At 41.7% G+C, this 23,570-nt stretch overlaps 1 protein-coding gene across 4 annotated transcripts; it reads left to right on the top strand.

The window, feature by feature from the left end:
• The first annotated feature begins 6,039 nt into the window (after positions 1 to 6,039).
• Positions 6,040 to 22,109, top strand: UBLCP1 (ubiquitin like domain containing CTD phosphatase 1). 4 transcript variants are annotated; one of them, XM_037907097.2, is made up of 11 exons: positions 6,040 to 6,236; positions 8,532 to 8,722; positions 9,247 to 9,338; positions 9,737 to 9,822; positions 9,914 to 10,029; positions 11,261 to 11,359; positions 12,208 to 12,245; positions 15,020 to 15,118; positions 15,623 to 15,739; positions 18,076 to 18,203; positions 21,092 to 22,109. In XM_037907097.2, exons 2-11 carry the CDS (start codon positions 8,569 to 8,571, stop codon positions 21,117 to 21,119), a joined length of 957 nt encoding a protein of 318 aa, XP_037763025.1. In that variant the 5' UTR covers positions 6,040 to 6,236; positions 8,532 to 8,568; the 3' UTR covers positions 21,120 to 22,109. The 4 variants fall into 4 exon arrangements, with proteins under 4 accessions (XP_037763025.1, XP_037763026.1, XP_043408974.1 ...); XM_043553039.1 differs by lacking the exon at positions 6,040 to 6,236 and adding an exon at positions 6,240 to 6,397; XM_043553038.1 differs by lacking the exon at positions 6,040 to 6,236 and adding an exon at positions 6,284 to 6,401.
• The last annotated feature ends 1,461 nt before the right edge of the window (positions 22,110 to 23,570 follow it).

The following is a 23,570-nucleotide window of genomic DNA, read 5'->3' as shown; positions in this document are numbered from 1 at the left end:
AGGTGGACTCCTCCTGAAGGTCGAAACAGCAGACTGGACTTCTACATAGAGTGCTTCCGCCGACGTGCACGGGCTGAAATTGTGGAAAAGCAGCATCACTTGCCCCATAACCTCAGCCGTGCAGAACACAATGCCATCCACAGCCTCAGAAACAACTCTGACATCATAATCAAAAAGGCTGACAAAGGAGGTGCTGTTGTCATCATGAATAGGTCAGAATATGAACAAGAGGCTGCTCGACAGCTCTCCAACACCACTTTCTACAAGCCATTACCCTCTGATCCCACTGAGAGTTACCAAAAGCATCTACAGCATTTGCTCAAGAAACTTCCTGAAAAAGCACAAGATCAAATCCGCACAGACGCACCCCTGGAACCCCGACCTGGGATATTCTATCTACTACCCAAGATCCATAAACCTGGAAATCCTGGGCGCCCCATCATCTCAGGCATTGGCACCCTGACAGCAGGATTGTCCGGCTATGTAGACTCACTCCTCAGGCCCTACGCTACCAGCACTCCCAGCTACCTTCGAGACACCACTGACTTCCTGAGGAAACTACAATCCATTGGTGATCTTCCTGATAACACCATCCTGGCCACTATGGATGTAGAAGCCCTCTACACCAACATTCCACACAAAGATGGACTACAAGCCATCAAGAACACTATCCCCGATAATGTCACGGCTAACCTGGTGGCTGAACTTTGTGACTTTGTCCTTACCCATAACTATTTTACATTTGGGGACAATGTATACCTTCAGATCAGCGGCACTGCTATGGGTACCCGCATGGCCCCACAGTATGCCAACATTTTTATGGCTGATTTAGAACAACGCTTCCTCAGCTCTCGTCCCCTAACGCCCCTACTTTACTTGCGCTATATTGATGACATCTTCATCATCTGGACCCATGGAAAAGAAGCCCTTGAGGAATTCCACCATGATTTCAACAATTTCCATCCCACCATCAACCTCAGCCTGGTCCAGTCCACACAAGAGATCCACTTCCTGGACACTACAGTGCTAATAAACGATGGTCACATCAACACCACCCTATACCGGAAACCTACTGACCGCTATTCCTACCTACATGCCTCCAGCTTTCACCCTGACCACACCACACGATCCATCGTCTACAGCCAAGCTCTGCGATACAACCGCATTTGCTCCAACCCCTCAGACAGAGACAAACACCTACAAGATCTCTATCAAGCATTCTTACAACTACAATACCCACCTGCGGAAGTGAAGAAACAGATTGATAGAGCCAGAAGAGTTCCCAGAAGTCACCTACTACAGGACAGGCCTAACAAAGAAAATAACAGAACGCCACTAGCCGTCACCTTCAGCCCCCAACTAAAACCCCTCCAACGCATTATTAAGGATCTACAACCTATCCTGAAGGATGACCCAACACTCTCACAAATCTTGGGAGACAGGCCAGTCCTTGCCTACAGACAGCCCCCCAACCTGAAACGAATACTCACCAACAACCGCATACCACACAACAGAACCACTAGCCCAGGAACCTATCCTTGCAACAAAGCCCGTTGCCAACTGTGCCCACATATCTATTCAGGGGACACCATCACAGGGCCTAACAACATCAGCCACACTATCAGAGGCTCGTTCACCTGCACATCCACCAATGTGATATATGCCATCATGTGCCAGCAATGCCCCTCTGCCATGTACATTGGTCAAACTGGACAGTCTCTACGTAAAAGAATAAATGGACACAAATCAGATGTCAAGAATTATAACATTCATAAACCAGTCGGAGAACACTTCAATCTCTCTGGTCACGCAATCACAGACATGAGGGTCGCTATCTTAAAGCAAAAAAACTTCAAATCCAGACTCCAGCGAGAAACTGCTGAATTGGAATTCATTTGCAAATTGGATACTATTAATTTGGGCTTGAATAGAGACTGGGAGTGGCTAAGTCATTATGCAAGGTAGCCTGTCTCCCCTTGTTTTTTTCCTGCAAACCCCCCCCCAAGACGTTCTGGTTAAACTTGGATTATTGCTGTGCACATTGTAAGATGAGCTGTTGCCAGCAGGAGAATGAGTTTGTGTGTGTGGTTTTTGGAAAAAAAAAAAAAAAAGGGGGGGGGGTGTGAGAAAACCTGGATTAGTGCTGGAGGTGACCCACCTTGATTATCATGCGCATTATAAAGAGGGGTTTCAAAGGGGGGATGGGCTGTTGCCAGCAGGAGAGTGAGTTTGTATGTGTGTGGGGGGGGGGGGGGAAAGGGTGAGAAAACCTGGATTTGTGCTGGAAATGGCTCTACTTGAGGATCACTTTAGATAAGCTGTTGCCAGCGGGGGAGTGAGGTGGGAGGAAGTTTTGTTTCATGGTCTCTGTGTGTATATAATGTCTTCTGCAGTTTCCACGATATGCTATGCATCCGATGAAGTGAGCTGTAGCTCACGAAAGCTCATGCTCAAATAAACTGGTTAGTCTCTAAGGTGCCACAAGTACTCCTTTTCTTTTTACGAATACAGACTAACACGGCTGTTACTCTGAAACCTGTCAACAGAGAGAAAGTGCCACCTCCTCTTAAGTCAATCATACTAGGCAAGCTATTTAAATGATTCTATTTTAAAAAGTTAGTTTCCCCTCTTCATATACCTTTATAAAAAATATACCGCAAAAAGATAAAACTTTCCTAGCTATAAACAGAGCCTCATGATCACCATTAGAAATTACTTTCCTATGTTGTCATAAATAAACATGCAGTGGTACAAGATTGTGAGTTGGTTATTCATCTCCCTGACACGCCGTGAACATTGAAAGGTGACTTCTATTTGTATGTGCTACTTTATTTTTTAAAACTACATTTATGGATTACTTCTTTTCAGTAGCCTACCAAAACCAGAGATATTGACAGAGTAGTAAATGAACACTCATCTAATAAAGGGTACGTATACACCAGCGCTGCTGCTATGCCACTGTAGCATAGACACTTGCTACAGCTACAGAAGGGTTTTTTCTGTTGTAAATCCAATCCTTTACAGCAGGTAGGTTGATGGAAGCAGTGTCTACAACAGGGCTTAGGTCAGCTTAACTAATGTCTCTCAGGGGGGTGTAGCTAGGTTCACCTAACTTTAGGTGTATGGCCAAAGAGTATGGCCAGGTCTACGCTACAAACTTACATTGGTATCACTCAGGGGGATGAAAAATCTAACTTCCAGCACAGATAGCACTGTGTTGACAGGCGAGCTTCTCCTGCCGACAAAGCTACCGCCTTTCACGGAGGTGCATTAACTACACCGATGGGAGAAGTTCTGTCAGTGTGGTAGTATCTTTACTAACGTGCTACAGTTGCGTTGCTGCAGCTTTTCTAAGTGTAGACCTGCCCTCAGACTGCTATGCTAGTGTGGCTGAAGAACTTCTGTAGCCAGCAACAGAGCCTCACATTGTGGAAATCTTCTCTTGTAGGGTGGATGTAATGCTGTGTTAAATGGGTCTCATGCAGTGAGCTGAACCAAGAGCCACTGTAGGCATGTAGCTTAACTGGGGCCCAATCAAAAGAACTGGCGCTAGAAGTGTTGGGAGCCCTAGTGTAGATTGGGTTTCAGTTGTCAATGCAGAATTCAGCCTCTTGCCAATTAAGCCTTGACTACACATAGCAATTACACCAATTTAGTTAAATCATTTCTAAATCTATTTAGTTAACTTGGTACAACCCTCTCTCTCATGTTAATACCATTTAAAATGTAGCTTAATCTCCTAACATATTGAATTAAGTTAAATTTATATTAGCTACTCTTAAAACTGATTTATGAGTGTCCATTCAATAGTGTTCTACTGAATTGATTTAGACAACAGTTTAGTTAAATCAGTGCACTTTGAGTGTATTCAAGGCCTTAGACATGATCCCAGCAGGGTTAGATGACATGCTGAAAACTCTAGTGAAATCCAAAATGCTGTCGACAATAAACGGGAATTAGCAGTGGTGGAACATTTTTCAAACATTGCCTAGTGCAAAGAAAATGCTGGAGAAGTAGTAAGTGGAAGGACAGCAGAGAGGATGTGAAATTGGAGAGAACAGGGAGAAAAAGGAGGGGATTAATGTAGGAAACAGTAGAGTGAAGGCAGAATTCTGTAAACCTAATAAATGAACAATTTAACTATGTGTTCGTGCATATTGGTTTAGACAAGTTCAGGTATTTGTCCTGGGATTCATTTAGGAGGACTAGGTGTTTTTGCTCTTCAATTACCACCTCTATCTTTCCTCCATTAAATTGGAATTTCTGAGGGCAGGTTTGGATCCCTAAAGCTGGAAAGTGTTTGTCACTCCTGGTTTCATAACTGTTCATACACTGATGTCTCACCAAACTTTGGTTGCCCCAGTCACAAGAACACAGAAATGATCACATTGGATCAGACCAGCAGTTGATCCAATCCAGTATCTGGTCTCACCAGTTTCCTCAGAGGAAGTTTATAAGAAACTGTACAACAGGTAATTATGGAACAACCTTCTTACATGGAAAGTTTCTTCATAAACACTGCCAACTAGAGGGTGACTTATGCCCGGAGGGTTTATATCTCTTCTACACCTCTGATGTAACTCTGGATGTTCTTGCTAGCCATGTAAGTGCTTGTCTCACAGAGCCTGCCCTATACTATACCTAATGAACTTGGCTAATTACAGATAAGAATCCAGAAATACCCATGGTAAGATAGGCAGGTAACAATTTAATTCCAGGCCATGTTTACTGCCTGCAGCTGACAATTATCTTTCCAATTCTATGAAAACTTCAAGCTGAAACACACTGGAACAGGGTAGGGCATCTAGTAAACAGACCTTCAAGTACAGAATACCGTTTGCTACTAATTTAGAGTGAATTTATTAAGGCGTGTGGGTTTTTCCATGTATACAAATGAAAGCCTGCTTCTGCCAGCCTGAAATGTTGAGTTAATGACCAGCCAGTTGTTGAGCTACCTGCTACCCTTCTCATTGCCACAACTCCCAGCCAACAGATATGGAACTTCCCCTTCCCCAACAGCCAAGGTAGCTTCCCCAAGTAGATACAGCTTCCAACACACACACAGCATCCCTGGCACCTAGACACCCTCTACCCCTGCTGCACAGTCCCAGCCCTTGAGGCCGAGACACCCCCTTCATAAGCATGCATCCCAGCCAACATGCATGCAGCCTCCTCTTGCCCACCAGCCATACCAACCAGCCCAACGTGCATACAGCCCCTAAATGCACATATAACTTCTAGTCTACAAAACCAGCCAAAAATTCATTTCCACTGAATGCATCCGATGAAGTGAGCTGTAGCTCACGAAAGCTCATGCTCAAATAAATTGGTTAGTCTCTAAGGTGCCACAAGTACTCCTTTTCTTTTTGTGAATACAGACTAACATGGCTGTTACTCTGAAAACCATTCCTGAGACCGAGACACGCCCCCCCCCACCACGTCCCCTACAGAGCCCCTCCCTCCTGGGGACCTAGACTCCCCCACCCCCTCAGAGCCCCCCCATCCAGGGGGCCTAACACCTGCCCCCTCAGAGCCCCCCCCCTTCCAGGGGGCCTAGGCCTCTCTCCCCTGCCCTTCAGGGCCCCCCCCACCTAGGGGGCTAGGCCCCCTTCTCCTCCCCCCTGCCCTTCGGAGCCCTCCCTTTCCGGGGGCCGAGCATCCTCCCCCTCAGAGTGCCCCCCTCCCCCTGCCCTTCGGAGCCCCCCCTCCCCGGGGACCTAGCATCCCCCCCCATAGTACCCCCTCTCCCTCGGAGCCCCCCCTCCCCGGGGGCCTAGCATCCTCCCCCTCAGAGTGCCCCCCTCCCCGGGGGCCTAGGCCTCCCTTCCCTGCCCTTCAGCGCCCCTCCCCGGGGGCCTAGCCCTTCAGAGCCCCCCGACCCGGGAGGCTCACCCCAAAGGCCCAGCCACCCCGGGTCCCCTTCAGCGCTGCAGCCCCTCCCACCACCGCCACCATGGCCAGCCCCCTCCCCCTTCAGCTCCTTGTCTCTCGTCCCGTCGAGGCTCGAGGGCGCACGCGCGCTGTGCCGAGGCCCCTTGTGCAGGTGGAGCCGCGCGCACATCCGGGTTACTGGTGGGCTGCGCGCGCTCGGCGGCGGGAAGCGGATCGCCCACTCCTGACGCCTGCCCAGCCACATCCGGGTCCTTCTCCACTACTACTTCCGGGTCGCGGGGGAGACGGCAAGTTCCGCTTCCGGTGTGGCCGGTACCGGGAAAGTGCCGGTTCCGTTACCCAGGGTGAGTGAGGGGGAGAAGTCGGGACTGGGATCCCTCCTCCCCCCCCCCCACCGCTCCGTGGGGATGCAGCGCGGCGGGGGTGGGGGCGCTTCTTCCTCAGGGGCCGTGCCCGGCGGGCGGGGCGGCTCCCGGGGGACAGCGCCGTGGCTGGACTGAGCTGGGTGGGTGCCACAGGTGCGCCCCCGATGCCGCTGGCTGCAGGGCACCAGCCATCGCCCTGGCTGGCGAGTGCCTGCGGGCAGCGGGACGGGCCGAGGAGCCGCGGGGGGCCGGCGGCGATGGGGGGCGGTAGCCTCACCGCTCGTGGTGCGGGCCTGCGGCGTGCCCGGGAGATGGGCTGACATGGCGGCCTGGGGCGAGGCGGTCCCTGTGGGCGGTGGGATGGTATCTCAGTGTGCAGGGGGCTGGGAGTTGCTAACCCGCGTGTTTAGAAACTCTCCCCTGCCTTCGGGGTGTAGGTGCTTACGCATGTGTCCGTTGCATTAAGGAAAAATGAGGGCGGTCACGAGCCTTGGTTGTAGGAGCCTAGTTATAATAAGCCCACTGGCCCCTACTAGCTTGGTAGGCCCTCGTGTCTTGTCCTCCATTTCTGAATAATGGTCTAAGCTGTGACTCCTCAGAGCCCTGGTATACAGAAGACCTACGATAGGTGAAGTGAAAGGGAGACTGTGGAGCGCTAGCAATGGAAGTCATTCTGAGTTTGACCAAAACAGAACTTTTGCAGCTGTGCAAGATGCAAAGAGCTTTATCTCCACCATAACATCTGAATTTCTAACTGGAAACATTCTTCTGGATGGCGAACAAGCTGGTTAATCTGTTTGCATCCACTAGCAGAGCTGAGTGTTCCTGACAGTGAGGTGCTCTCTCTCATTTTCCAGATAAGAGCCTTTGGATTTGGACAGTGCTGTTTGTCTTGGGGGAGGGGGGTGGCAAGTCATCTGAGACCAAGTTTCCACCAGTGTTGCTCACTGAAGTTCAGGGGGTGCTGGGTGACATGCAGACACAATCTGAATTAGAAGCTAGTTCCTCTCAGCTAGTGAAGACCAATGGGAAGGTGCTGGGGTCACTTTTGGAGGGCATGATGCTAGCTGTTGCTAAATAAATGACTACTAGACCTTTGCCCAATAAAATCTCTTGATGCTGCAGGTTTATCACACTTTAATTTTTTTAATGGAAGATTCTTGAGGAAGCTGTGATGCCGCTTCAGGAGTGCATGAAGTCCTTTGCTCTCTTTGATCCAAGCTGTTTCCTTCTAGGCCCATCCTGGGCACATTTGAGAAAGCTGATTGGTTCTGATAACTGATGATCTCTTCCATGCACTTGCTGTAGATGGCCTCAGCACTTCTGTGCGTCAGCTCTTTCCACTTTCTAATGCCAGCCTTCTGTTTGTCCCTTGGGACAATCTATCACTGGTGATACAGGAGCCTTCTCCTCTTCCCCTCCTGCTAATCTGGAACAGCCTTCCTTTGACCTTGTACCCTCACTGATTCTCCACCCATTTTCAAACCTCAACAGAAACCATGTTTTCTTCCCTTCTCTATACTACTAATCTCTCTTTCCCTCTGCTATTTGTATGTTGCTGTGTGTGACTTAACTGTAAACTGTTTTGGACACACATGAATGATACTAAGTAAATCAACATTAGGGTTATTTTGAGTGAACTATAAGGTACTTGTTATGATGTAATTGCATTGTCTGGGCAAGTGTTTTGGCTTTGTTTTCACACACCTACTTTGATAATGGCACAATAAAATATGCCCTGGAGTGTGTTGTATTACACATCTGTAATGGTGTAAATGAGTAGGGAAGGCGAATGCTTAAATTTAACTATCAAGATTAGAAATATTTTTATATGTAGTTCTTCCATAATTACATGTGTAGAACTCACACTCTTGACAGTCTCATTGCTTAATAGTTCCTTAGTGCAGTTGAGATTTGCAGTGACTATGATTGTGACGCTGCTTTACTATAGCTGGGTGCTACTAGCATAGACTGGGCTGGATGTGCATTGAATCAGCATTGTTGGAGCACCGTAATGAATATAATACTGCTAAATTCAATACAAATGTAACTACAGGCCCCAGTTTTAGCTCTGCACTTTATCCCTCAGTTTTAAAACTTGGTCATAGCTGCTGCAGTTCATACAAAATTAAAAACTTTAAACAAACAACCTAAGTAATACTGCAGCTTTTAAAATACTGTAAGTATAAACTTAATTGCCTTCCAATTAAATGCTGTTCTCAGTTCTGTATTTTTTTTAATATCACCATCTCTTTGTCCCTTACCTTCTTGCAGATATTGCTGGCAGTAATACTGAACATATGCTTCAAGGATGTCTCTCTCTCTCATAATAAAATGGGGTGGACAGGAATATTCTATAACCTCATTATCAGAAGATGATACAGTGTTAGATCTTAAACAATCTCTCAAAGGCCTTACAGGCGTGCTACCAGAGCGCCAAAAGCTGCTTGGACTTAAAATGAAAGGTAATTCTTCACATTAGTTATTGGTGGAGCTGCGTAACTCATCAGAGGAAGAATCTGCTTTTATGTGTCCAAGCTGTATACACCAGTGGAGCTCTCTCCTCCCGACCCTAATGGCTATGGATTTTGGATGGGTGTGTTCACAGGGATGTCACACATCACAAGATGTTGCTTAGCGTTGGTACATCATGCCTGTTTTTAAATGACTGATGTGAAATTTCTGCAAATTAAAGTTTAAAAAAAAAAGTAAACTGCAAGTATGAGAGGGATTTTATGTATAGTACCTGGGCAATGAAGCCCCCGTCTTGATTGGAGAGTCAAAGCGCTGTTGTAATATAAATAATTTTTTATTTCAGTTTGGCATTACTCTGTATTAATACAGGTTCATAATAGTCTATCCTTGAACATGTTAGTGACATAGGGAAACTGAGGCTCCAATGACATGGTATTTAGTATGGGTCTGTCATCTTAAACCAAATGAAATCCCTCGACTTCAGTGCAAAAACAATGATCTGCTTGTGTTGTAGGCAAACCTGCAGACAATGATGTTAAGCTCGGAGCTCTCAAACTGAAACCAAATACTAAAATCATGATGATGGGAACTCGTGAAGAGAGTTTGGTAAACATTTTCTTTTTGCCCATTTGTTTCTATAAAATTATGAACTGCATTTTGTCCTGTGTTTCCTAATTGTGACTGAAATTCTAGTGTTCCAGAGACAAGTTGGTTTAAGAATAATGGCACCATACCAACTTTGCTGCTCCTGCCTTGTGTGTAAAATGAACTTCCCTGTAGAACTATAATAGATTTGCATGTTATAATTGCTGTAGTGATCAGTCTTAAGTATAAGCTCTGTTATGTGCTTCTAGCACCTCTGAAACGTTTCACTAATTGTGCCACTGTTAAAATGAAAAGCATATAGATTAAGCAGTTTTATCTTTTTCCTGTAATGTGTTGTAACAAAATCCTGAGATTCAATGTGTTTATTTTAATGCTGCTGTATTTTTTCATCCCTCTAGGAGGATGTCCTTGGACCACCCCCTGACAATGATGATGTAGTCAATGACTTTGATATTGAAGAAGAAGTTGTTGAAGTAGAAAATAGGTGTGTTATAGCCATTTTAAGAAAAGATTGCAATGTTGCTGAATGTTCAGTCCTCACTTGTTAACTATAACTGTATGTACTGTTGTATTAGGGAAGAAAACCTACTAAAAATTTCCCGCAGAGTCAAAGAGTACAAAGTGGAAATTCTGAATCCTCCTAGGGAAGGGAAAAAGCTGTTGGTACTAGATGTTGATTACACACTGTTTGGTAAGTTATCGAACTTTTTTTTTTTTAAGAAATTAGTCTGTTCATTAACTACTATGTTAGCCTTTGATAGGTATTTTTCCCCTTACAAGTCACAGTTAATAACATCTGCTTGTACCTCCATACTGCTGCCTTGTACTCTTTTTTTTGTCTTGCATTGCTACTATTTTTAAAATAGCCTTATGCTTTATCAACATTGAATACTGTTGATTTAAGGCCGCAATACATAAATTTGCTACTTAGGGATGCAGAGAGAAGTTAAGTTTATACTTTCATCCTAATGCACCAGACCCTTGCTAGAACGCGGGATTTGGGATCCATGCACGGTACCACGTTATAGCAGGGACCGCATTAAAATGAATTGCAATTAAAGTAATTAAATTTGGGATCCATGGCTGCAACCGCCTTATATGCGAATTTGTGCTATATAGATGTGCGTTCTAGCGAGGGTCCGGTGTAATTTTCCTTTTGTATGCTGTCCCAGGCATTGAGGTGGCAGTGAATGGAAAAACACTTATTTAAAATATGATAAAGTCAACCTGTAGGTGGTGATGTTTCTCTTTTTGGTAAGAGGAGATTAGTTCAGGGTTGATTCTCATGGAGTTTTGAAACACCACTCCATAATACACTGCATATGAAAACTACCAAAATGGTTTTTCTCTGAGAGATCAGCATTTTCTTATGACTTCACAGACTGTATTGGGATATGGGGACATTATGGAGTTTGACTCTAAACCTTACCAATTATCTTTCTCTCTCCTTTCCTCCAACCGCCTAAAAATTATGTGTGAGATGTTTGTAATCCAGGATCAGAATTCAAGTCATTAGTAAGAACATGAGTTGAAGGTGCTGTAATAATGAGAGTTTCACAGGAAGCCATTTTCTAATGAAGGCAGACTGTTATGCTTGTGTGTTTGACAGTAAGAATCATTAAGGCATATGGTCACAAATATTGCCTTTTGAAATAAAGGAGGAAAAATGGTCTTATGGTTAACTGGACTCTGTCTGAGGGAACCTATGTTACATTTTTGGCTCTGCCACAGGCTTGGGCAAGCTACAGTCTCTCTGCTGTAGTTCCCAGAGTGGGGATACAACTTCCCTGTATAATAGGGTTTAGGAGAATATATTAATTGTTTTTTGAAGTGTTGGGTGTTTCATTGATGGGGCCCATACAGGAATCGGATTTAACAAAAAACATGCTAAACTAATAATGAATTGTTTGTTTTCCTCTCAGACCATAGGTCATGTGCAGAAACTGGGGTAGAGTTAATGAGGCCATACCTTCATGAATTCCTGACGTCTGCATATGAAGATTATGATATTGTAATTTGGTGTAAGTTATTTTCTTTACCAAATGAAAATCTTGTGAATTGTTTAGCATGTGGGATGCTGCAGTAAAGTTGTTAAATATAATTGCATCTTTTGCTGTTTATTGTAAAACCTGACGCAATACCTTAATTTTGGCTGTATTGAATTTAATCCCTGAGTGAGTAGTCCGTTCATGCTCAGTAGTGATTAGATCTATTTTTAGAAAGATGGTAGACCTCATGTAGCTAAACACAGTATACTGCCCATGCAAATAAATGAATGTGGTGAAGAAATGAACAGGGTATAAAACAATATCGAATATTACTTTGTACAGATTAACAAGGAATTGAAGGGATTAAGATGTATGTTAAACATCCATACGCTGCTTGATAATGTGCATATATCCCAAAGCAGACAATAGATAAAGAGTATTCATCAGCAGAGTGGGGCAGGAAACAAGCAAAACTGTTGCCATTATTATAGGGTGGTCACTAATCTGCCCTAACACACCAGTTGGTTTCCTGTCTTCTCGCAGGTTGAGGCTTGTCTCGAGCTGAGCTATAGTCTAATTTTTTTTAATGTAGCTTTAATCATGTTACAGCAAAATGGTTAATTTAGTTTAAATAGTCTGCCTTTTAAAGTGTGTGCAGAATTTGATCTAGTCTGTTAGCTTTTTCAAGCTAAAAGGAATTAGTTTCAACTAAATATTTTACATAGGAAACAAACTTGAGGACAGTGATGGAGGGAAAATGTAATGATAGTTTAACTTGTACCAAGCAGTTAAACAAAAATGATAGTTTAAGAGAACTGAAACTTAACCTTTCACTGGTTCATCTTGATAAAGTGTTCTTCTCCCTCCTCCCCTTGTTTTAGCTGCTACTAATATGAAGTGGATTGAAGCTAAAATGAAAGTAAGTTATGTCTGGAAATATCATTTGTTTCTATTATGTTGCTAGTATTTGGTAGATGGGGTTTGTAACCTTTAATCAGACTGTGTTCAGCAGCTTATATAGCAATACTAGCAGTTAGGGAGTGTGGGCAGGGCGATAAAAAGCTGTTTGGGTTTTCTAAAAGTTCATAGTGTTTTTAAAACAGTCTCCCTCACAAAACTGAGAATAATTCTAATTTTAGAATTCCATACAAAGTTTCACTGCAGTAAGTGTTAAATTTACACAGCTAAAATATGAGCCAGGAGGTGCTAGAGATTAGATTGGTCATGCAGATTTTGCTCTCATTTGTATATATAATCTGTAATTATATCAAATACTATTTTTCATAAATGTAATGCAGTTTTTTAAGTGTCCATAGATACACATGTAGCATCCTAGAGAACAGCAGGAGGGAGCCCCTCCCGTTTTTTCCTTGCACCTTCCCCAATGGTGGAGTTCTGCTCTCTCCTGTGCCTCTTACAAAGTCCATAGGAGCCCTTTCAGATCCAGTTCTTTACTGATTTAAGCGCAATAGACAATTAGCTAGTGACAGCACAGCTGACTTAGCTGTGAACATATTTGCAGCTAGCTTTAGCTATCCACTTAGTGAGCTTAGTAAAAATTGCTGCATGCTTGGTTTGTAATTTTCAAATTCTCAAAACTCAGTCAAATCAAAACCAGTTTCAGTTCCAGATTTATGCCTTTTGTACTTCTGCTGTTTTGGCTTTGTGGCTGCCATTTTTGAGTGGTTTTTTTTTAATTGGGAAAAGTATATTTTCCACTTTGCTTATGCTCAGAATAGTCATGGTCTTTTTATAGATCAGCTTTAGGTAGAGATCAATGATAGAGAACTTCAGGCAAAGCTATGAAAGCTTTGAGTTATGAATGAATGAAATTGGGGTGAGAATGGTAAACATGACCCATCCTTAACTATGGTCAGTTGTACCCCACTATGATAAATAGGTCTGTCAGACTTTCCTGCTCTTATTTTTTTATTGGCTAGCGTTTATTGAGAGGGAAACTTCAGAGAGTTTACATTTCAGTTCACTGGTACTAAAATATGGTTTCAGACCAATGTGGATATATGATTAAATATCTTTGTAAAAGGGTTGCTTACCACTCGTGAGGTGCAGCTGCTGCCTCAGTTTCCCCTCTCTGGTTGGTTAGCACTCTAGATAAAACCCACAATCGTCCTGTCATAGGTAAAGGAAAGTCTAATGAAATAAGATATCCAGAAAACCAATAATTTGCCTTTCTTTGGCCACAGCCCATTCCCTAGATACATGCAACAATCTCCCCTTGATTGCAGGGATAGAACCAGACTACCTCTAGATGGTACCTCAGCGCCCCAGGGGCACCTGTGTGATCTCCCTCTACCATGGGCTGCAGGTAGTCCTGGATAGCAAAGCAGTCATTTGCTCTAAACTCAGCTGTATCTGCTTCGCACTCAGGCTTTCCTGGTTTCCTTCTCTGCTGGGAGCCCCACTGTGGTCCAGGCCTCAGTCTTGGTCACTTGATTCCCACCGATAGCAGTTTGCTGCTTCTCTCTCTAAACTGAGCAGAAGACCTCTCTTGTATAGTTGTCCCCTTCCATAGCTTCAAGCTTATGTTGCTTCTAGCCTACAGTTTGCATCCTCCATTTGGGAACAACCACCCCCAAAGTACCTGGCCTTAAAGGGCTGAAACAGAAAAAAGTTCTGGAGCTGTCTTTAAAGGGTCACCACACGCTGTTAGTTCTCAGAGGTAACATCTGCAGCAACAAAAGTAAGGCAGAATAACTCAGTTTAATTTTATTCTTATCACACACACATAAATGGAATTCAGATGCTGTTTAGCATTTCGCTTTGGTATAACACTGACACTGATCTATGTAGAGAGCACTCTTCATCTGTAAGAAGATTCACTTTGTACATAACAGCAAGGCACTCAGGTGTGGCTAGATGTCTGAAGGAAAGCTGTTGCAGTGGATGGTTTGTGCTTACTTGGCGCATGGTTCTGAATTTTAATTCTGGTATGTGCAACAAAGTAATAAATTTACACATTATAGCAAAGTTTAGTGTTACATGATAGTTTTAAGAAAGGATTTGAAATAGAAATGATGCAGTGTCATTTACTCAAAGATTATTTTCTATAAATGATCTAAGTTGTCTGTGCTCCCATTGTTTCAGGAGTGGCCAGGTCTATAAAAGGTGAGCCAGATCTGTTGCAAGGCTGATTCTTTCATTAGGCACTTACCCTTCTACTGTCCCACATGTTGACTACTATCATATTTGCTTGGTCTTTGGGCCTGGCTATAATGTGGAACAGGAGCAAATTGAAGAAAGGAAAACACACGCTCTTTGTTACACACTTAGCTCTAGAGACTGAGCGGGGGTCTACATCATCTAGAAATTTTGGAGAACATTGCCCCCTCTTCTCTTCTTGCTTGTTGTGGATACAGGGATGATACTGAGGTGGGTCAGAAGCTCTCTGTATCTTGTCTCTTCACTGAACTCACTGATTTTATACGGATGTCAGTTGTTTATGAAGTTTGGCCCTAGGAATTGCAATACTACACTCACACCAGTTTTTTGTGTTAGTAGAATTCTGTACTTTATTCTCGTTGAATAGGAGAGTAGAAATCTATTTTTTGCATGTCTCCGTTCATCCTCCGCCGCTGACCCCTTCACAAATATAATGTGTTACAATCAAAGTTTTTAATTGATAGCAGTAAAACTGTCTGTCTGGAATTTCAATTATTAATCTCTGTTACCCAGGAGCTGGGAGTGAGTACAAATGCAAACTACAAGATAACCTTCATGTTGGACAGTGCTGCCATGATAACGGTGCACACTCCAAGGAGAGGACTAATAGATGTAAGAATCGTTTTGTATTTCCTAGATTAATGGTTTTCCTCCTTTTAAACAGAAAGGTTTTTTCTTTTAAAATAGCTAGTGATCGGAACCCCCTTATATATTTTTGTTTTAAGTTTGTGTTGGGACTTGCACATAAGAAAACCCTAAAAACCAACTGAAGTTCAGGAAGGGGGACTGGGGAGAACAATCTCTCTGTAGCATTTTGAATTTACAGTCGTTCTTTGGCTATAATAGACAATGTGGCTGTCAAACAACTAATAAATAGGGCTATTGGGAGAACATTCATTTGTGTCACAAGACTACTTTTCACGATATACATTTAATGAGTAATTTTGAAGTACTATATTGAAGACAATAGACTGCATGCACCTGCTAATTCTTCAGCAAAAGGATAAGTGAAAAGTACAGTAAAGTTGCAATACTGATGGTATGATTTCCACATCTCTTGCAATCTTTACATCATGTGTTTTACCTCAGGTAACTCTTACACACTTCTATTTGCAGGTGAAACCTCTTGGTGTTATATGGGGCAAATTTTCGGAGTTTTACAACAAGAAAAATACTATCATGTTTGATGATATTGGACGAAACTTTCTAATGAACCCACAAAATGGACTAAAGGTAACTTTCAATGAAATTATTAGCAAAGCAGCAACAAATGAAAGTAAATAATTGACTTCTTATAGCTGCTTTCTGTATTTCTTTACTGTGTTTTTAAACTACTGTGAGATGTTGATCAACAAAACACAATGCATATTTGATAGTTTAAAAACAAAGAACAACTATTTGGACTAGATAATCGCTTTTTAGTAGTAGGGAGATGTACTGAATATGGTATTTTGATTTACTGTTAAAGTAGAAACATTTAGACTACTGAAATGAAGTAGGAAGACTAAAGACCAATCAGATTGGGCCCCACTGTACTTGGTGCTGAACAAACATAGGATAAATGACATTAAATATCTTGTTGCTGTACTTTATCAGAGGTATGCCAATATAAAAAAGGTCCTGCTCCTATGAAATCAGTGGTACTGCAGAAATGCAAGTTATCATACGGAACAAAATTGCCAACTAACTTCTGTTTTCAGACTCCTCATTATTGATGTTGATTCAGTAAATAGAAAGAAAGAACACTGCTTGAATTTCTGATAATGGGTTAAACTGTCGTGGTGTTCATGAGGAAAAAAAATCTGGTCAGTCTAAGAAATAGGACTCCAAGATGTTTGTACACGGACATATGATGGATGAAATTGTATGAAATGTTCAGTAAGAAATGTGCACTGTTTTGGGAAGCAGAAGATTATCAATGCTCTTTCTGTGAGGGGACTGCCCAAGGATATTCCTCCAGGGCAGAATCCTAAGAGAAGTGTATGGCAAAATGCTATTAGTGAAGTAGAGGGGGAAGAATGGTGAGTGGCTAAAATGAGGCAAAGGTATAATACATACCAAGACTAAGGCAATTGTCAGCAAAGCTATATTAAAGCCTTCTTTTTCCAAAGAAGCTGTCACCCTAGTAAAATGTTTATGTTGGATGAGATATGTTATTGAGGTAATGCCACAAAGTTCAAGGAGATGAAAACTACTCTTACATCCCTTGTTGTAAAATCTATCTGGTTGTGTTAGAAATTGTGACAGACCAGTGCAAATCGCTTGAACATTCAGTCTGACTAGAGGGAGAAGTGATGAAGTGCGAGACGGACAGAACAGTATCATTACTTGTTCACGGGGGTACGGCACAAATGTGTTACAGCCCAGATTATATTGACAGCAAGACAAATTGGAGGTGGTTGTTGAGAGAGGATGTTGGAGGAGAGGGAATCAAGATCAGATTTTCAACCTAAGGCAAAAGAATTTAATCAGCCACTCCACTTGGGCTTCACTGATTGTCCAAAAGCTTATGATACAAGTAGATAGCGAGATTTGGAATGAGTTTCACAGCTCCTTTAAAAAGTCACAGTCAACTCAAAATCATTTAAGTTTTTTGAACCCTCTATTGTTACAAGCAACACCATAGATTACTGTGACACAAAACTTCCTTTTCAGTTTTATTTTGTGCAGTTATTTTTACTTTGTTCCTCTCCCCACCCCCTTTTTGGTGGTGTGTGTGGGGGTGTCTTTCACAGAATAATAGGGGAGAGAAAAATGATAGGGAAAAATTGTAATGCCAAACTAGCAGGGGAATTGGGGGAAGATGCAATACCTGAAGTTTCATTGACTTGTATTTGACTGTGTCCCTTTAACTAACTCAGAAGTCAAATAACCCGTAATAGACATGTTCAAGCTAGAATAGCAGCAGATTGATCTGGGACTGGAAAATACCTAAGTTCTTACTATAATTTTGTAACCTCTGTGGTGAGATGGCAACAGGGACAGACTGAACAGAAAAGTAACAGTAGTGTTCTGTTATGGATATTTAAGGGACTTCCTATCTATGAGGTAGAAAGTTTTCTACAGAAACTTGTGGAAATGATAATGTCTCAGTTATGGCCATCCAGGCGTCCAGATTCCAAATGCAGTATGCATACCACATAACCTAAGACTTTAGTGAACTGAGCTTCAGATTGTAGGCACTTCTGGACTAACTAGCGGGAAAGTAATTATGAAGAGTATCCTCCTTTGCTCCTGTTTGAAAACAATGAGACAGCAAGAATTTTATTTTCTAGTTGGTTTAAGCAGGTGGGCATTTTCATGAAGGATGAGATCTCTCAAGAATTAAAAGCCTATAAAGTACCCTGTTCTGTATAATACTAGAAAAGACTTAGTTGGTATAGTTTGTATACAAATTATTTTTGTGTAGACTTTTCTGGGATTTCTCTTTACATGAATGAGTGGCAGGGACGCCTAACTTACTCTGAACAGTATACTTACTTCACAAATAATAAAAGTATACCTAATTCACAAATAACCAAATGTGAGAGAATTGCAAGTGTTGTGTTTATACTTCTGTCTCTCAATAGATAAGACCCTTTATGAAAGCACATTTAAATCGGGATAAAGACAAGGAGCTTTTAAAGCTTACTCAGTACCTCAAAGAAATAGCAAAATTAGATGACTTTTTGGAACTGAATCACAAACACTGGGAAAGGTAAGGACTATGTCAAGCTTTCTCCCTCCCATCATCCCTAAATACTATATCCTGCTTTAAAATTACCTGGAAGGAAAGACTGCACTGCTACACACACTTCAACTTGAGATGGGATGGGTCTCTAGTTTTTGGTTAGAACTTAAGGCTTTGATTTATGACCTAACCCACTAAATGGTTTGGGACCTGACAGTTTGGGTGAGCACCTCTTGTTCCATGTGATACTATAGCAGTTGTGGTCAGTGGAAGTGTTCAACCGAACTGCTCTATAGTGGGGTATGGAGGTTAGGGTGTTCTCCATCAGAGGGCCTGGAAGTCCTTCTCTTCCCACCCCCAGTCTGACAGTCTAACTTTATTAACCTTCAGGGCATATTACAAGTCTTTTTTCAGAACATATGATTAAAGGGTCAGAGGTGGTTAAATGTGGATCACTGTGTATAATGAGGTTCCTAATTGTTAATGAGGGTTTATGCTATGCAGAGGGGTTATGTTGTGCACCAGGTTTGGGCAGTAAAGTATTAAGGCTATATAGCCTTTGGGGGGAGATTTTCAAAGGCATAAAAGGCAGGTAAGTGCCTAACTTCCATTGAAAGTCATTGGGAAGTTGGGCATCTAACTCTCATTTGTGCTTTTGAAAGTCTTCCTCATAATCTTTATACAAGTGCCCTGAGCTTTGAGAGGAGCTTGCAATACCATACAATAAATAAATGTGAATGCAACATGTAAATGTGAATGCAACATGTTGTTTGTCTCAATAAAAACAGCTCTGGAAATTTGTTAATCTTAATTAATTAGTGCTGTATGCTACTTAGCATGGAGGCCAAATGCCAAGTTAATTTTAAATTAACCCTTTGGAACTCTCTGCTGTGAAGGCCAGTTACAGGGTGTTTTTAATAAAGATTATAAAAGCTGTGATGTTACCATGGTGCTTGACATCTCCCAACTGTAGTAAGAGGAGAACCCTAAAAGTGGAGTAATTGAATGGCCTTATTCTTTAATGAATCGTCATCAAAACCTTAATGTTTAAAGGCATCTTCCTTCAGAATTTGTCAGACTCCTAACAGCAGAATGTTTAGACCAAAAGACCTTAGAGAGCTATATGAGGTAATTTCAGATTAACTGAAATTTGATTTAAACGTGTTTGTATATTTAGTTGTTACTTTCAAAAATAGTAACCACGTCTGTGTTGGATTGTAGGAAATCTACTTTTCACAGAGAGGAATGATGGTGAAATCTTGAAAGCCGCCTCTAACCACCACCTTTCCATCACCCAGTGCATTAATGATCATAGGTCTTGAATCATTCCATTTGTAATAAGTCATTCAAAGGCATGCTGGTTCTTAAGCAGTGTCATACAGCCTATTATAAAAGAGCTCGTGTCATAAATATAAAGGGAAGGGTAACCACCTTTCTGTATACAGTGCTATAAAATCCCTCCTGGCCAGAGGCAAAACCCTTTCACCTATAAAGGGTTAAGAAGCTACGGTAACCTAGCTAGCACCTGACCCAAATGACCAATGAGAGGACGAGATACTTTCAGATCTGGAGAGGGGGAACAAAGGGTTTTTCTGTCTGTGTGATGCTTTTGCCGGGACCAGATCAGGAAGGCAGCCTCAGAACTTCTGTTAAGTTAGTAAGTAATCTAGCTAGAAATGCGTTAGATTTCCGTTTGTGTAAAGGCTGGTAAAATAAGCTGTGCTGGATGGAATATATATTCCTGTTTTTGTGTCTTTTTGTAACTAAGGTTTTGCCTAGAGGGATTCTCTGTTTTGAATCTGATTACCCTGTAAGGTGTTTACCATCCTGATTTTACAGAGGTGATTCTTTTACCTTTTCTTTAATTAAAATTCTTCTTTTAAGAACCTGATGGATCTTAACAATGAAAAATCAAAGGGTTTTGGTCTGTGTTCACCTGTACAAATTGGTGAGGATTCTTATCAAGCCTTCCCCAGGAAAGGGGGTGTAGGGCTTGGGGGGATATTTTGCGGGAAGACATCTCCAAGTGGGCTCTTTCCCTGTTCTTTGTTTAAAACACTTGGTGGTGGCAGCATACGGTTCAAGGACAAGGCAAAGTTTGTACCTTGGGAAAGTTTTAACCTAAGCTGGTAAGAAGTTTAGAGGGTCTCGCATGCAGGTCCCCACATCTGCACCCTAGAGTTCAGAGTGGGGAAGGAACCTTGGCAGGGTGGTGGGATCGTTTTGAACTAGAAGCACAGCAGGATTTTAAAAGCCAGTTTTGTAAAAGGTGATTGCAGCTGTAGATTCTGTGTGTCTGCCTGGGGGACAGAGCAGCAGGCATAACAAAAGGATTTTTCTGTAGGCTGAGAGCAGCTATCGGGTTACAGCACAGCAAAATTTTACAAGCCAGGTTTTTGGGGTGTGTTGTTTTTTTTTTTTTCTTTTTTCTTTTTTCTTAACTCTCAGGTGTAAAGTTAGTTAAAAACAGAGAGGTTAGGATGACAGACTGCACTGATGACAGACTGTTGGAATTAGCCAGATTTGAGGCTGAGGAAAAACAAAAGGAAATCTAACGCATTTCTAGCTAGATTACTTACTAACTTAACAGAAGTTCTGAGGCTGCCTTCCTGATCTGGTCCCGGTGAAAGCATCACACAGACAGAAAAACCCTTTGTTCCCTCCTCCCCCTCCAGATTTGAAAGTATCTTGTCCTCTCATTGGTCATTTGGGTCAGGTGCCAGCTAGGTTACCTTAGCTTCTTAACCCTTTATAGGTGAAAGGGTTTTGCCTCTGGCCAGGAGGGATTTTATAGCACTGTATACAGAAAGGTGGCTACCCTTCCCTTTATATGTATGATAGCTCTTGTACCAACTAACATTCTCCCCTCCCCCCATTTTATTTTGGTTAAAAATAATTTGTTTTGTTTCTTTCAGGTACCTTTCAAAGAAGCAAGGACAATAGCTTTAATAAACTCTTGTGGCACTGAACTAAAGGAAACATAATTTGAGATCTTTGGACTTTTCCTTGCTTTTCTGCTAGAACACAATAGTGCTGGACACTGACTCAAACACCAGAATGACTGCTTATACTTGGTCTTCCAGTTGGTTTGTTCTAATTTTTTTTTTTTAAGATCACAGCAATAAGCTCAAAGAGAGAAATAAGTTACTTTTTCTTGCATTCATTTCCGGTGTTATTTAAAATACTTTCTCTTTCATTGCTGCCATAATACCCCCATAACCATTAAAGAGCAACACCATTCTGAAACTGGAAAAACAATTGTTTAGACCAAAAAGGTTGAGTAAGGAGCTAGTCTTGGCATTCTCTGAATTCTATCAGTCCTCTTTCCCCTCTGTCTTAGAAACAGTCTCCCTCTCCCATTCCACTATTTAAGACTATAAAATACAAGCTGTCTAATTTTGGTATATATTAGTATGTCAGTGTTTCTTTGTGCAAGACAGTTCAAGATTGGAAAGCACCACCTCTAAGGCAAATATATACCTGTGTGCAAACTTTTATACTATAAAGCAGTGGATTACTGGAATACAAAAGACAAAATTACAGAGGGAGAGAAATCCAACCTTGTTTAAGTGAAAAGCAGTCTGCCTGAAGAAAAATTCTCCTAACCCGATAAAGGGTGTAAACCTCAAATGAGAGAGTCACATTCCTACTAAAGCATGAACAAAACCCTTGTTCTGTTCTAGTTAACCTTGTCAAAGTGCAAACACTGTGTTTCAATTATAATATTCAGCCATACTGTTTTTAAAGTATAATTTACTTGCGCTGCTTGAGCCTGCACTATAGAAGTGATGTGACTGCTGTTTTGCATTACTGACAGTCCTGCATTATGCAGTTCTTGTATTTGAAAGAAGACTGACCCTTTCAAATAAAGATGGTATATATTGTTCTTAAGGAACTATAGCAGTTGTGTAAATAAAATACCTTTTTCTTAAAGTGTTGGTTGCATGTGTCTTATGTTATTTTTCTTAACAAGGATCTCTTTCTCCTTCCCCATATTAATCTTACACAATTTTTAAGGACCCTCTTTTCCCTTCTGTGTGAATAACCCTATCATTGAATCACATGAGGATTTTTGCATCTAATTGTCCTAATTTTAGTGGGAAATGGTTCTGGGTTTTATTGTCAAAGAAAACAGGTTGGGAAAGAGATGTACTTCATTAACTACCTTTACTAAGTAAATGAACTATGACACTACATTTCAGGACTGATCAAATTCTCACTGAACTAAATAGACCTTAATGGTGGGAGCTGGATCAGGCCCTTATCTAGCTCTGCACCTGCGCCTAGTACATGTACCTTTAAGGCCACAGTTCTGCCATCAGATCCAAGAGGGCACATCTTTGCATTCACATGGAGTCCCACTGAAATTAACAAGAGTCTGCCCACATGGATCAGTTTGCAGGATAAGGGCCTTAGCATGCAGCTTAAATTATTACTTGTATTTTGCACTGAAGTGTCCATAACTTATTTTAAAACTAGGTTTCCAAACTTAGAAAAATGTACCACTAATTGAGTATTTACATACCAAGCCTCAAGTTTTTTTTAAAAAATGACTGTCTAAGCTGGGAAAGTATTATCCTGCCTACCCCCTTATAATGCAAAAAATGCTGAAAAACAGGTCAACTAAGCTAGTCAACGACCAAAATAATTGGTGGGCAGGAATAATCAAAGGAAATGTCAGCACAAAAGGTGAATTCTTCAGAAAGATGAGCATGGGATTAAAATTGCAACCTTAATTATAGTAGGGGCAACTAGTAATATGCTTTGGGTTTAAAAAATGGATGCTCTACATATTTTTGATTTAGCAAAACTAAAAGCTGTGAACTTTCAGTAAGCTAAATTGGGGGTATTAGTTAACATTGTGACCAAGATTTTTTTGGAGTTGAAGCTTGTAACTCTATGAACTCCATATACATTGCCTCCCACTGTTTTCATAAGAATTTGGTATGGATTCAACAACAGTAAATCAAAAATGTAATGTTAGTCTGTAACCCTATGTAGGTAAATCTAATATTTATGTCTTTTCCAAGCATCTTTTTTACGGTCCAGGAAAGCAATTTTGTTTCATTAGCGTTATACTCTCAGAATCACAGAAACGTAGGACTGGAAGAGACCTCAAGAAGTCATCTAGTCTATCGGCCCCGCATGCTGAGGCAAGACCAAGTATACCTAGACCACACTTGACAGGTATTTGTCTAACTTGTTCTTGAAAAGCTCCACTGATGGGGATTCAACAACCTCCCTTGGTAACCTATACCAGTACTTAACTATCATAGTTAGAAAGTTTTTCCTAATATCTAACCTAAATCTCCCTTGCTGCAGATTAAGCCCATTGCTGCATGTCCTATCTTCAGTGGACATAGAGAACAATCACCCACCCCTTAACATATTTGA

The sequence above is a fragment of the Chelonia mydas genome, chromosome 8, assembly GCF_015237465.2.
Source record: "Chelonia mydas isolate rCheMyd1 chromosome 8, rCheMyd1.pri.v2, whole genome shotgun sequence".
Lineage (NCBI taxonomy): Eukaryota > Metazoa > Chordata > Testudines > Cheloniidae > Chelonia > Chelonia mydas.
This window is presented reverse-complemented; position numbering and strand designations above follow the sequence as displayed.

Bases quoted from the DNA above. Each gene is read 5' to 3' on its own strand.
- UBLCP1 (XM_037907097.2), top strand. From the start codon at position 8,569: ATGTCTCTCTCTCTCATAATAAAATGGGGTGGACAGGAATATTCTATA. The intron at 9,823-9,913 runs GTGTGTTATAGC...CTGTTGTATTAG, and splicing joins GTTGTTGAAGTAGAAAATAG to GGAAGAAAACCTACTAAAAA. The intron at 10,030-11,260 runs GTAAGTTATCGA...TTTTCCTCTCAG, and splicing joins TGTTGATTACACACTGTTTG to ACCATAGGTCATGTGCAGAA.